The following is a 14,604-nucleotide window of genomic DNA, read 5'->3' on the forward strand; positions in this document are numbered from 1 at the left end:
GCTTAAAAACTAAGGCCAGACTGTTGGTGGGAAGAGGGGGAAAAAAATCCCCCCGGTCTTGATAACGGTCCCAGAAAAACAGCGTGAGCAATGATGCTTACCACGGGGCAGGCTAGCTAAACAGAAGTGAGCTTGAGCAGGTGCGAGAGTCAGACTCCCCAGGATAATAAAGAAGGCAACGTGGAGACCACACAGAAGCCCTGGCAGCGGCGAGCCCCGGTGCATTCTGGGTACTCGGGGGAGTGAGCATTTGTCAACCAGGGAGAGGAAACCCATAGGGCAAATTCACTAACAGCAGCGAAATGTCAAGCTCTGCCGGAGCCAGGGGAGATAGCCAAAAATGCCAAGGGGGGGAAAAAAGAGCGGTTGCTGTTCAGGCAGGAGTCTCGAGAGAGCTGAAATCACAGGTCAAACAGTTGAAAACCTTTTTGCATTAACAGCAAAGTGTTTTCATTGAACCACCACAGTGCTGTGCTCTAAGGAGATTCAGTGAAGTCAAGAAACATCCAGAATGATTCATCAGTGTCAGATTTTGTCATGTGGTTTTATCAGATATACATGCATAATTTTATAAAAGCTTAAGTATTAATTTCCACAAAGTCTGCGTCTATTAATATTAACAGGGAGATTTTTTTGCAGGTTAAGTAAAATTGCTTTGTCAATATAACTGCCTGTAGTAATTCAACATATAAGCACTAGATGGAGCCATCTCACCAAAGAAAAAATGGCAAGTTGCATGGTTGTTGTTCTGTTCCACCTAACAGAAAATCGCAAAGGTAAATGCAACATTTACAGGTTTTCAATAATTTACCAGGAGTGACTTTCATAGCACCGACAGTTTAAAAAAAAGCACTGAGGGTTTAAAAAAAACCAAAACAAAACAAAACAAAAAAAACATTTATTTTTGCAGATACCTAGTTTCCAGTTCAGTTACTTTTCGTGTGTAGAAGTTCTTGAAATTTGACAAGCAGTCCAGAGAGAGAGAGACTAAAGACAAAAGAAGCAACACTAAATCACAGCATCCAGTATGGCTCACTCAGGCAGATGACAGAATCTCTGACTTGGTATTGAATGATGTTTACAAAATATCTGTGATTTAGATTTTCTTTTTTTTTTAAATGTGTGTTGAGAAGTACCCTGGTATTGAAAACAGACCAGTGCTGGGATTCAAATATTGAGAAGAACCTGCATGAAGAATGTAGTGTAGCAATATCCTGCACTGGCTTTCATCCCCGGTGTCAGAAGGAAGTCATGATGTTTCCTGGTGTCTGCAGGGGGAGCACAGAAGAGCAATTCTAAGGCCAGGTGTTTTTGACAGGCATACTAATGCTGCCAGTCACAGTAAGGCAACAAAATATATGCATATAAGCATGTCCCATAATACCCTCAGAAGAAATATATCGGCATTCCTATCAGAAAGGTTTGCAGAGTGAGCGCTATCTTTATCTCCCACCAACACAGTGAGATCACATTATACCTTGAGTTTTTACAACACACACGTTTTATAGATGGTAAACACAGTACCCCTCTCAGAATTAGCTCTGTTCACCTTCACTAGCCACAAGGTGAATGACACGCTTGTTGTAGGCCTACCTGCAATCTATCCGTCAAACTTTGGTCACGTGACAGGACACCTGCAGTATCAATGTCGGTTGTCGAATGGAAAACTAGCTAGTCAGCCTTTAAGCGGCGATCGGTAGCTAGTGACGATAACAGCGTGGAGACACGTTTGAGACACGCTGTTTTCTCAGGTGTGTCCAGATCAAAACAAGGATTCAATCATGCTCAAATGAGTGAAGCAGCTACGCGTTTAAAACGATTGCTTTCGAATTTACGTTAAAAATAAATAAAAAATTTAAGTCCTTGAAGTATCAAACTAAAAGCATACAGTGAGATTGGTCTTCATTATTCTGATGACATATGCAAGGTATTTTCTCTAAATGTGTTTTCCAGATAACTACAGACAGCAGATATTTTAATATAACCACTTAGAGGCAATGTTCCTTTACACGAGCACAGTCGAATTAAAACATATATCCATGTTTTCTTTTATTTATTATTTAAGGTTTGTTTTAACTATTTGTTATAACTATTTGATATACCATACTGAGTTTTAATCAACTGTCTCAGCCACATGTGCAGTTTGCCCTTACAGTGTGGGCACGCAGATGGCGCCAACTCAACGAATCACTGCCTCCTCTTGTGAAGTAGCCCGATATAGTGTAATTACTCTTTTAGAGCCTTGTGTTTCCCGCAAAGATTTGCGTATCTTCTGCGACATAGTTTCGACTAGTGGTTAATCTTCTCATGAGATATTATAATTAAGAACGTGTATGTGTGTGTGTGTGTGTGTTTATATATATATATATATATATATATATATATATATATATATATATACATGCACTATCAAAATATTTATTTAACATATTTAAATATAGCTAGAAAGCAGTTCGTTAAACGCAAACACTGCAGCACCAGCAAAAAGTATCTTCACACTGTCCTAAATCCTTTGTCAAAAGCTTCACAAGCTTGTCGAGGACATTTAAAATCAAATTTTAATGTTCAGATAGTCTTGTTAGTTGTTACAGAGCATTCCAATGACTTCTGCACTCACTTAGGCATTGTGCATTTTCTTATAGAAAGAATGTGTGGGGCATTAGCCACCCACGCTGCATTTCAGAAGATGCATTTGTAGAAATGCTAGTCATTGCTGCCAGTAAGAAAACAATTCCTTGCATAGTTACAGGATCATTGTCCTGTATAATGACCTTTATGAAAGGTGGTGGTAATATTTGTGATTGTTATTCATTTTCTTCTTTTAAAATTATACTGCCTTTGCTGGGAATAACGCATATAAATTCTGCCATAAATCACTTTCAGACAGTGCAAGAGAGATGGCCCACAAACTAATTTAATCTGTGATGTAGGCAGCAACAAGGTCCCTGGGCAGGCTAGAGCCTGCAAACAGCCTGTGTTATCAGAACAGCAATTATAGGTTCATTCTACAGCTCTGGAAAAAATGGCTAGGCCACCCCATATTTCTCGACGAAGAATCGGGGGTTACTCCGCCAAATATTTATTGTTGAACCTTCCTAAATAAAGACATTGTTATTTTTATTATTTATTATGGGTATATGCTTGTTTAGTTTGCATTATTCAATGTATAAAAACTCTGTGTATGTTGACGAGTAGTCATTTTCTGCATATAAATCTTTTGAATGACAACATTTTTGTTTGGAATTGAAATGTGGTCAATTGTTCATGAAAGAATATCAAAAGTAATATTTTACACAGGCACATAGCCTACCCATAAACTGTGAAACTGGACATTTCATGTGATCTCTTAATTTATTCCAGAGCTGTATTTTCCAATTTGGAAATGCACTGCCTGACTGAGCAGGTGACCAAGGAATTGCCAAGGTCATTCGTTTGTTTCTGGTGGTTACCAATGTGACCAGGTTAATATTAAATCATGTAGTGTGCAGTGGGGGTACCTAAGGGGAGGCCAACGGGATGCCACCTGCATTTCTTTGTCAGTGAGCCCATCAGTATCGTGTGATTTCATTGGTGCGTATGGCTTCATGCCAGCAATCGTACTAATTTCTTACTATACCGGTATTACTTGTTGGAAATCCTCGGGCATAACAGTCAGACCTCTTGTGATATTTTACCATCTAATTAAAGGGACTGACTGCACCCTCTTACTCATTCCTATGAAAACAAACAAGTTTATATTGTAGCAACAACACGGCCATGAGGGATGATGTCAGTAAGACCAACCCAGCAAGCAATTATTGGCCTACCCAGAGAACCACATATCCCCACAGGAAATACAGAGACACGCACATACTGTATATACACATGCCTACTTACATATACATACGTACACTTTCACATCAGCCACCTCAAACATATGCACTGAAGATGTTACATCATGCTCCTGGCTACTCTTAGATGACCCTCTTGGCACTGTGCATAATTCTGCGCCACTGCATCTGGTCTGTGAAGCTGAAATGCAGAGCATACTGCTCTGCTCTCAGGGAAAGCGCGCAACAAGTTACGTAACCTTCTAATGGGGCAAAGGAGGTGTCCGAGCTGGCTGAGAGGCCTGTCGAAATGGCATGGGAAGACAAAACCGAGGGCATCTTCCCAGAAAGCAGCAGGCTTTGAACCTGCGCCCCACCAGGGAACACAGCTTTTATAATCCGAACGTGTCGCAAAGGGCTCCAGCCCAGAACAATGACTGTCTTCCATTTTTCGCAAACCTCAGAATATGCAACGCATAATCACTTTGACAGCACAAATGCTGAGTCATTTAAAAGGAATAACCTACTCTGTCATGTTGCTTTAATTTCAGTCCAGTAACCACCGCAATTCTGGCACCTATGGACAGCAATTTCGAACTATAAATTCAAATAAAATGTTGATAAGTATTCACACAAAAAAGATGACTGCTGAAAAACATGGAAAATGATCTTTGGCCATACGAGAGGTGGGCAACAAGGGCTGTATCTGTTTCTGGTTTTCACGCAAGCTTCTGGCCTTAATAACTTAAATAGCCCTAATATTTCTACCATCTGACGTTTTAGCTACATTTCTTGATAAACGCATGAATGACAGCCAAAGATTGTTCTTGTGTCCCTTTATGAAATGTTTTACTGTGATCTAATCTATGAGTGAACCAGTGGTGTATATAGCCAATTAACTCATTTAGCCAGGGTAATTGGTGGAAACAAAAACCTGCTTGCACACCAGCTTTCCAGGACCGGAACTGACTGCTCCTGGGCCACAGCTTTATAATTTAAACAAAATCCAGTGAAAGTTATTGAAGTGGAACACAAATGAACTGTGGGAAAACACACTGCATCTCTGCTCTCGGATTAATCTTATTTGGTTGATAAAATAACCATCAGCACCCAGACAACCATTTTGGGAATAATAGCTACCATAGCTCGTATATTTTGAGATGTGGAATACAATTAGAGAACACTTACATTTTTCAATATCTCCAAGTCTATTTTCTTTCTTTCATTTGCAAAAAAACATGGGCTCTGTAGATTGAATATCATATCTGATATTAGTCAACACTGTGAACAAACATTGTAAATTGAGTAGCTGTTTTTCTGTCTGTATTGTTCAATATTTTACTCAGACAAATTTCCCTTGGGGAAAAAAAGCTTATTTAATCCCACCCTATCAAATGTTTGCATGTAATACTGGCTCACAAACCAGCATACATTCTGAGTATTAATTTAGGGCAGTAGCCATCTGTTAAGAGCATACAATATGAAAGTCATACATATAAACACATTAGAAAAATGGGCTTGGGTATTACCAATGAGTTTGCTGATATTAAATGCATATTATGACACAAAACACTGTTAGGCGGAGAGATTGTTCCATATTTGCTATCTATGAAGTGTAGAAAATTACTTTTATTAAAACCAAAAGATTTTGATTCTCACTGAGAATCTTCCCCATATTCCTACTTATGTGCTTCAGTACTTGTTAGGGTCTCCAGAATCAGAACTCATTTTTTAGAACAGTTTTTAGAAAGGACTTGCTTGAGGTTGGGATTTGTATGTTTGAGCATCTCATTTAAAATATCAACAGGGTTTTTTTCAGGATGGTGGGGATGCAACACTTACAGTATTGCCTGTTCTTTAACTGGTGCAAATGAGTCCAAATTATTGTCAATTTCACAATTTGTATACTTGTTTTAGTAAGAGTGTACTTTTACTGCAGAGTTTTTAAAATTTCTCCACCACTCCTCATCATGAACAGCCAGTTTGTCATAATGAGGTTCATTAACGGTATTCTGGTTCTGACAAAAGCGTTCAGAATTAATAATGATTTGACATGTTATTATTTTTAGAGTGTATGCTTGTAATGTTTTCTTATAATATCATTGTCTGTCACTCTCTCTCCCCCTCTCTCTCTCTCCTTCTCTCTCTTCCGCTGTTGACTAGAATGTGAAAATATAACTTTTGTTGTACCAGATTGCAATATATATATGGATGATACTGAATTAAGAAGCACACATTTGAGTGGGAGTAAGCTTTGGGTAAAGTACATAGACCACAGCTAAATTTGAATGAGGTATTTTCCTATGAGTACTTTGTCTACATAAGCCCTGTACAATTACTGCCATGTCCATCACTACACTCTAATATGTGTTTTTATGTGTTTTAGTCTTTTAATGAATCATATTTTCTTTCTCTCAAGTTGAAAATATTTGCTTGTTTTAAGTGTTTTTTTTTTGTTTTTTTTTGCTTGTCAAGTGAAATAGTCTTAGCCCATTTGGCAAATCTTAAAATTAATCAAATTGTCTTTTTGTCCGATTTAACAAAAAACGTAATAGACACATTACATACTTTTGAAGATTGACTTATTTTTTTTGGTTTTGCAGTGTACCCAGCTTGAACGGATCCTGGCTGCTTTCTTCCGCAAGCCTAATATAGGATGAGCTTGAAAGGCAGGCAGCACATCAATAGTTTTAATTGTGCTCTCTTTCACGTTACTATAGTAACAACGTGACCCACCCATATATCTAACTTCCCTTTGCACCATTTAGTACAAACCTCAGAAGGCATTAATGCAGCAGGGGTGTTGTAAAAGAAATAATGCCATTTTTCTTGTTCATTACCAAATTAAGATGGAACACCATTTCCAAAATATGAAAAATCCAATGATACCTTTTTTTCCCAGATAAAGTTCACAGATAGCCATGTCATTTGTTTCCCATATCCTACAAGGACTTTGAATAGGGAGTTGCCAAATGTGTTTGCAAGACAGATATTTTTAATGTAATGTTATCAACAATCTGAGGCAAAGACATTGCCGTTTTACAGAGCAGACCACTCATTCCTTAAGTGACTGATAAAAAGATTAAACAAAGCTTGCACAGTGCTCTCTGTTTAAAAGCCACCACACCCTAAATGGCACCCCCTGTGAATGAGGCTCCTACCTCAGAGTGGGGGTTGGGCTAAAATAAGGCTACTGATCCTGACTCCATGGAGGGCTAAAATCCCACCCACTCTGTCCGATAGCAAAGAGCCATGGAAAACGGTACAAAAACACGTCTTCCAGACAGCAGAGGACTGAACATGTGGTACCCATATGAGGATGCATGGCAGATCAGCGTAACCACAAGAGCCCGTTGCTCAGCAGCAGCGCTTGTGGTGCCATTAACATTATTTTTACCTGGAAGGAAGGTCACCTAAGGACTTCCTGGGGAAAGAAAGCCAGGTAGGGAATGCCTGGAATTGTGAGTTTGGGAATTTTAGCAGGACACTGGGCACCTCTGCTCTTCTGATAAGTTCGTTTAAATCTTCAATGTCCGCAGTGAGACGGTGTCTCCTACAGTGCGGTATCCTGGTTACTGCACTGGACATCTACTAAGACTGCTCCATACTGGCCCACCAGTGCCACCTCTAGCAACAACCTGGTATTTCCAGGAGGTTTCCCATCTGAGTGCACCCAAGTACAAACAAGGCCTAGCCTCAGTTAGCTTGTCAGGCAGGAAAAGCTGAGGCACAACATTGTTTGTTGACCATATTCTTACCACAAAGTTGTTACTCTTAACATTGATGTCATGACCGAGCCAAGATCACAGCTCCACTCTGATCATAGACCACATTTCCACTGAGTCACCTTAGCTTCAGACTAATTTTACTGGAGGCGATATCAGGTATTTCCACAGGAAATTAGCTTAGTCTAACAATACATTGGTAAACCACGCACGATAGTAGGGATGCAATGTCAAGTAGACTTAAATAAATGAACTTTTGAATTTGTCTATATATGCATTTGACAACTTCCCCTCCATCTACGTATAGTACGTATTTGTAACCACAACATTCATTTACACGGAAGAGGCCACAATGTCCCAGTGAAATGAAGGTTATTGAAAATTCTGTTAATTCATTTAAGGCAATTTGTACCTGCTCAAAATCACTCACCCTTTCCCTTTTTTAATAATTAAAGTTTTATTTTTGCGTATTTTTAAGTGCGATATTCCTGTCATACCTTTGATGATGAGAAGGTCATGACGCTGTCATTTTTGCATGTACATTTTCTTCCATTAAATTGCTCATACACTTACATCCTAGTAATATTATTATATGTAATAAGGCGAATCATTGCTTTCCAAATGGAAGTACACATAGTCTATTTATATTTAATATAGCAGGGCTGGAACAGACGATTCGTATTTAAAAGAGCTGTGGGTGTTTCTGTTTGTGATGTGCGTGTGGTGTGTGGTTTGTTTTGCGTAATTACCTATTTCCGCCAGTATTTGCGGTAGTACATGGTTTTGATATGGACAGTCCTGTTAACAAAATAAACAGTGACAGCGCTATTGAAATGGATAAGCCAGTTTTTCGAGATTTGTTTCGACTAAGGTGAGGGTCCAACACTTTCGATTTTGTTCATGGAGACTCTTTCGAATGACTCCAAAGAAGCTAGATCGTTTTGAAAGAGATTGCTATTGGTTTAGCCGAAGTGTATTTCCTCTTGGGTAAGCGCACTATGCTGCCTCCTTGAGTCCAAAAGCACTCCAGCGCCGTGTAGGCTATAACATTACACTGAACACACAGTAAGAACGCCACACACCACCAGTAGTACATTGTTACAATGCTCGTATTTCCTGCAACATTGCTTTTTTAATGTCTCCGCGGAAAAACGTTCGTCCTTTCAACGCGTTGCGAGCAGGGAGTACCCGCTAAGTGGAAGCTGACGGATGTGGACAGTCGAAGGTACTTCTGTTTTTCTGCTGTTATTGGGTTCTTGTGTTTTGGTGCTTTTATGTTAGTTCTTTACGTGAAATGAAAGAAAAGGCCGAAGCCGACTTAATTAGTCTGTTTAGTTAAGTACAGCTGTTGTTTTTAATAAAAAAGTGAGCCTGTATATTTCATGCGCTTTGTGCACTAATGCAAAAGGTTTACACCTGCTTCGCTCCAGGAAATTTCAGATTTCGGTGCGTTACGAACAATTCGTATTGTACTGGTAACGTAAGAACTGCACTCCCAAACACATCTCTGTGTTCTCTAGGCAACGCGCGGAGCGTTTATGGTGAGTCTGTTTGCCTTCCTGGTTTTGGTTAAACGCTATTCTGCGAATGACAGAGTTTCTTCATTCCTGTCGTGGAAAGGCTGAAACTGTTCATGATCCTAAAAATGATCTTTGTTGTCGGTGGAACTGAGTCGTGACACCGCTGAAGAAGGTGCGTGTGTCAGAGACGACTGAAGTGTATTCTAATGAAAAGTAAAAGCAGAAATACAGGAAACATTTATTCATTTCCCATGGATAGCAAACAGGTTTAAGGCTGGCGGCGTGTAAATATGATTACAATTGTATGTTTTACGCTCTCCTGTTATCTTCCCTTTGTAGAGCAAATATGAGAGGGGTTCGCCGTAAAATGTCAAGAGGTTGACAGAAATGGATTGCTGAGAGAGCGGCTGGCGCTGATTTGGGATTTTCTGGACAGGTCGCGCCTATCACCATGACCATATTCAACCAAGAGAATGTTGAGGACTATTACGAAATAGGAGATGAGCTTGGAAGGTAGGTGCTTTTGGTTTTTTTTTTCTTTCTTTCTTTTAACAGCTGAATTGGGTGTGGTATTGCATGGTTTGACTGGTATCGTGGATGTAGAATAGCGTCTACCTTAAAGCTGCATTTGTGTAACCTACCTTGAGCAAATTGGTCCTTTTTAGTAAAAGTCAGGTCTTGAGACATGTTTGTCCGGTATTTTTGTGTCAACCAGAGTTGATTTTGCATGTGATTTCAGTGCAATTTCATCAGGGAATTTAAACAACGGCGACTATGTTTTTTAATGTAAATTTGAACAGCGTCCACGATTATAGAAGCAGTCATTGCATCTACCCTTTGATGCTGTCCTGTAGCAACACATGTTGGCTAATTGTTCATATTTTGAAAGTGACTACCAGCATTAAATGAATCGCCTGTTAACAGCAACTAACCGTCCTTGGAACAGCGTATTGATGTACACAAGGATTACTCAGCGCTTAGTCATGGCATTGTAGTGCACGCATTAGGTTGATATACTGGACAAAATGTGTTTTTTGGTAAATGGTTAGACATATTGCCGCTTGTATTCAGTTATATAAACTATCAGCCATATCTGAAATATTTTGTTCTTACCCCCACCCCCTCCGACCCAAGTTATTCCCCCAATGTTAAGAAGATAATAGTAAATATAAGTAGGCTACAATGTAATCTAACCTTGTATTAGGATATTTGGGTTAATCCAGAGCTATCAAAATAATACCCTGAATTCTGAATGATGGAAAGAGATCATTACAGTGAGGCTGTAGTGCACAGTAGGCTATGTTTCATCCACTGAGCATGGTGTGTAATATGAAGATGATCATTTTCAGCAGGTAATGAAACAATAAACTCTGAGCGCAGAGTTAAATCTCAGCTGCTTGTGCCCAGACGTCTGCAGAATTATTTTGGTGATATTATGACAGACATTAGGGGACTATATGCTACAAGGAATTATTGAGAGCAGGGAGCTTCATTTTCATTGTAAACGTTACAAGGATGGATATTGACACGATAGTGTGCAACCTGGTGTGTGGAAGCACTTTCTTTCTTGAATAGATTGAATCTTGGAACTTGCATCACAAGATTATTTGTTTGACACTACCTATTGGAAAAGACATGTGGTAGAAATATTGTCTGAATACCCTACTGTTGGGCAGGAAGAGATAAATCTTTTTTTTTTCCTGTGCATTTAACAGGTAACATACGACCAGAAAATAGATGTATTGCATTATATAATGTTACATAATGTAAGGGGAGATGGATGTCTGGATGGATGTCTTCTCGGATGTCTGTTGACTGAAAGAATTCAGAAAACAATATTGCAGATGCTCTTGTTGTCAATCCAGAGGGACACATGTACTTGAATTGTGCTCACCAGGTTGTGTAATAGTCTCTACCGGCACTTTACTTGTAAGTTGTACCCCAGTAGGCTGTGTTATGCTGTCATGTGTACAGGCGCTAAGGTGGTTTTGAGGCTGCCCCCCCCAGCTGGCTTTCTACTGGGGGAGGAGAGGAGCGTAACTCTGAAAAGGTGTTGCGTTACTGATGAGAAACGGAACTGTGAGAAAGCCGTGAAACCGAATGTGTGAAGACCTGGACACCTGGGATCAATTCAAATTAGGATTGATCCAGTCCTGGGTGTCTGTCTGGGATGCTATCGATTTCCATAAGTTCATTGATTATGGACAGTTGGGCACCACTTTGTGTTTTGCGCCCTGGCTTCCGTTCTGAAGGATTCCACTGGTTTAATCTGCAGTTAAATTGATCATTGTGGTCATTTAAAGAGTGACTTCTTTGTGGGCAGCACAATGCCATTTACATCGGTTCCTCTGTCCTGTTGTGATGGGAGCTTTATTCATTCAATGTTGCTGATCAAAGCCGGTGTTTATGATCACTCAAAATACTTTTGTTGGAAAAGATAGTGAGGCTCAGCTTGTTCCTGTTCATTGATTGGATTATGCAAATGAGCCACATGCACCACAAAAACTCATTCAATTTCATTGATCCCCCCCCCCATTTCATTGCTTCTATTGTTATTTCCAGAAACATACTGCAAACTTAACTCTCTGTCTTTTGGCAGATAATATACTCAATACAGTTGACCTATACCCTATGACAGTGTTTAAACTGGCAACCACAATATAATCAGAAATGATTGGCACTTCAACTCTCCTGAAATATTTTTACATGTACATTCCTTGTACAGGATTTCAGGATCTTTATTATTCAGTCTTATCTCTTGTTCATAAAGCACTTCTGTTGGAACAATAGTCATGGTTGTAAAAACATCTTGCTATGTGCACCTAGCAACTATCATACAAAAACTGTACTGTCTGGAAAAATTCATATTTGTTTGTCATAAATAATTTGTTTGTATTGTATATATAATTGTAAGTTGAAACAGTTTTACATGTATTGGACGATCTTATACCCAAAAATGCATGAAAAGCTCTACAGCAGTAGAAACATGGAAAAACACAGAATTGCATTCCCAGACTTTCTCCTTTTCCTGTTGCTATTACTCTACAATTTAAAAAAAGGATCTTAACAAAGGCTACAAAAAAGTTATGAAACATTTCAGAAAGTATTTGTTACAACCCAGGCATACTCAAGAAAGATGCTAAAATGGCAGATTCCCCCACTCCTTTTTGCATCCAGTATGCATAGGTGCTTTCTACACTACCATAAGCCATTCAGTACTCCTTCCTACTCCCGTTGGACCTTACCGATCAGTTATTATCTGACACTGAAATGCAGCCAGTATCCTTATCGACAGTGATTAGCACAACGCTAGAGTCAATGCTGGCATGTTCAAAAACAGCCTTCTTCCTGTTTGATATAAAACCCATCACTCTTTTGGCACTGTAGAGTGGTGTTGTAGTCTTTCTGTTGAACATCTGGTCATTCAACTCTCGGTGCAGTAATACATTCTGCATGGAGTTTGAATGGCAGGCTTCAGCATTCGCAGGGAAGGTTGTTGAAAGTTACCCGGCAGGGATGTGATGCGAGGGAAATCTCTGCGGCCTGCTCTGGAACATTGCAAGTGCTTTCCGATTAAAAGCTGGGATAACGACTTGAATCTTTAGCAAGTGCTCAGATTTTAGAGAGACGTTTGTTACATGACATTTAATTGCTCTTCTGGTTTTTGTGAGAACAGGAGGAAGGGAGGTTCAGTCTGAATCCTCCGCGCTTAAATTTGATCTTGGGCCATATTTTTTGTGTGCTGTTTGTTACATAAGCAGCAAGAAGCATGAGTAGACTTGTTGCAAGTCAGGGTAGAACATGCCTCTTTGGTCTTCATAGGCATAGTGTTTATTCTGCAATTACAGGTGTTAATATATGCAGGTTAGTGTCGAACATTCTCTGCACATTCTTACTGGGCTCAAACTGCTATGTGTTAGGAGCTATGCTTTTTCCATCTCTGTGAATTAGCATGGCGCGTATACTCTTATGCTTCCACATAGCTGAAAGGAAATTTTATGAAGGATTCATCAGCATTGCTAGCGCACTCAATTGTTTAAGCAAGCATTCTCACATTCTCTTTTGTCAGTTGCAGCCATCGGCAAACTTCAGACTGATGTTTCCATCTCAAAACAAGTAAGGCTGCCTTTACAGCCATTCCTCGAAGTTAAGGTCCACTAAGTTGAAGACAAAGCGGCGTGGCCCTCAGCCTTGTCTAATTTCTTGGGATTTTTACGCCCGCCCTGACGCCATCAGTAAGTGCTGGCTTGGCCTTTGATCATACCTTCAGAATGGGCGTGAAGGGCCGGGCTTTCCCGGCTCGTCTTCGGGCCGGGAAGCGTTAACGGCCGAGCGTCAGAGCGGCGATGTGTGGGCGTCCGGCCTCGGAGGTTAAACACATATAGCCTCCCCTTTCATTGGGCCTTTGAGCTGCTGGCCAGAGAACGCTGGGACTCGAGGGGAACCCTTTCTTCTCGGGGACCCCGTTCCCGGGTGGTCCCCATAATGGAGGGGGGGGGGCTCTTGAATGAGCCTCTGAGCCTTTTCTTGCTTGGCATTCACGGTCCCAGTTTAGCGCAGTCACAATCGGGCCCAGTGTAGAGGACCCGCTAAGGCTAGCGGGGACCGCAGTTCGTACTGTAGTGTCCAGTCGTTTAAAAGAAGATCACGCGCTGACCGCCACGTACCGCTGACTGTGCCGCGCAGTTCTGTTTTCGATCGCGCTGCCGCAGTTGATCTCAGAACAGCGCTTTAAAAATGTTTTATCGCTTTCTTATAGCCACATTGTCGGGGTGGTGGGAGGCAAAGTACTTTATAGGTCTTTAACTTTTAAAAGGTGAGTGAAGTTGTACCATAAATCCATCAGCGTTGTGTGATTGTACCATTTTTATGAATGGACAATTTCTAGCCTCATAAACGAGATGCTCTCCTCTGTCTTTTGTGTTTCATCTCCAGTAAAGAGAGATTTTGTAGTGTGTGTTTTTGCATTGTAAATTATGCCTTACTCATAGTTCATGTGTCCAGTTTAAGAAGATAAATCCAGAATTAATATGAATTAATTTAACCTCCTTCCTGAGTGCTCACAGTGTGGATCTGATCAGTTCAGATCCACAAAGCTCCAGGTCCCAGAGTGTTGCCCATTTCTTCAAGGTGATGGAAATGCCCAGGATCGAGGCTGCTGGGTGAAATTCTCGCCCCTGTAACAAAATGATATTATTATATTATTCCTGGGCCCAGGGCAATAACATTTAGCACAAGTTCACAGACCGTTGGGCCCACGACTCCTCCCAATGTACCCAGTTGCCCCCCTTGACAGCAGCCCTGCCCTGGGTTGTTGGCTAATTTCCCTCAGTAGAGCTCCTGAGTGACATTTCAATCTTTAATGACATCCTCTCAATGCGAGTAACTTTTCGAAAGAACTTCTAGAAGAATGTGTGTGGTTGCCCTCGACCTCTGGTACATAAGATCTGTCAGTGGTCCATATGCCTTCTTGTTTGAAAAAGGAAGAGTTGAAAAAGGTTAACGAATACTGCTTCTTGCAAACTGCCCCATTGATTAATGTTTTTGCTT

At 40.4% G+C, this 14,604-nt stretch overlaps 1 protein-coding gene across 4 annotated transcripts in view; it reads left to right on the forward strand.

Annotated features, from left to right (window-relative positions):
- The first annotated feature begins 8,300 nt into the window (after positions 1-8,300).
- Positions 8,301-14,604, forward strand: part of dapk1 (death-associated protein kinase 1) — a 58,886-nt gene continuing 52,582 nt past the window's right edge. Inside the window, exons 1-2 of one of the 4 annotated variants that reach the window (XM_035379156.1) lie at positions 8,301-8,405; positions 9,394-9,567. In XM_035379156.1, the coding sequence (XP_035235047.1) occupies positions 9,506-9,567 (62 nt within the window). In that variant the 5' untranslated portion in view covers positions 8,301-8,405; positions 9,394-9,505. Of the gene's footprint in view, positions 8,406-8,431; positions 8,760-8,816; positions 9,076-9,107; positions 9,227-9,393; positions 9,568-14,604 lie in introns of those variants that run through there. The other 3 variants (XM_035379153.1, XM_035379155.1, XM_035379154.1) reach the window with 3 other exon arrangements.

The sequence above is a fragment of the Anguilla anguilla genome, chromosome 10, assembly GCF_013347855.1.
Source record: "Anguilla anguilla isolate fAngAng1 chromosome 10, fAngAng1.pri, whole genome shotgun sequence".
Taxonomy (NCBI): Eukaryota; Metazoa; Chordata; class Actinopteri; order Anguilliformes; family Anguillidae; genus Anguilla; species Anguilla anguilla.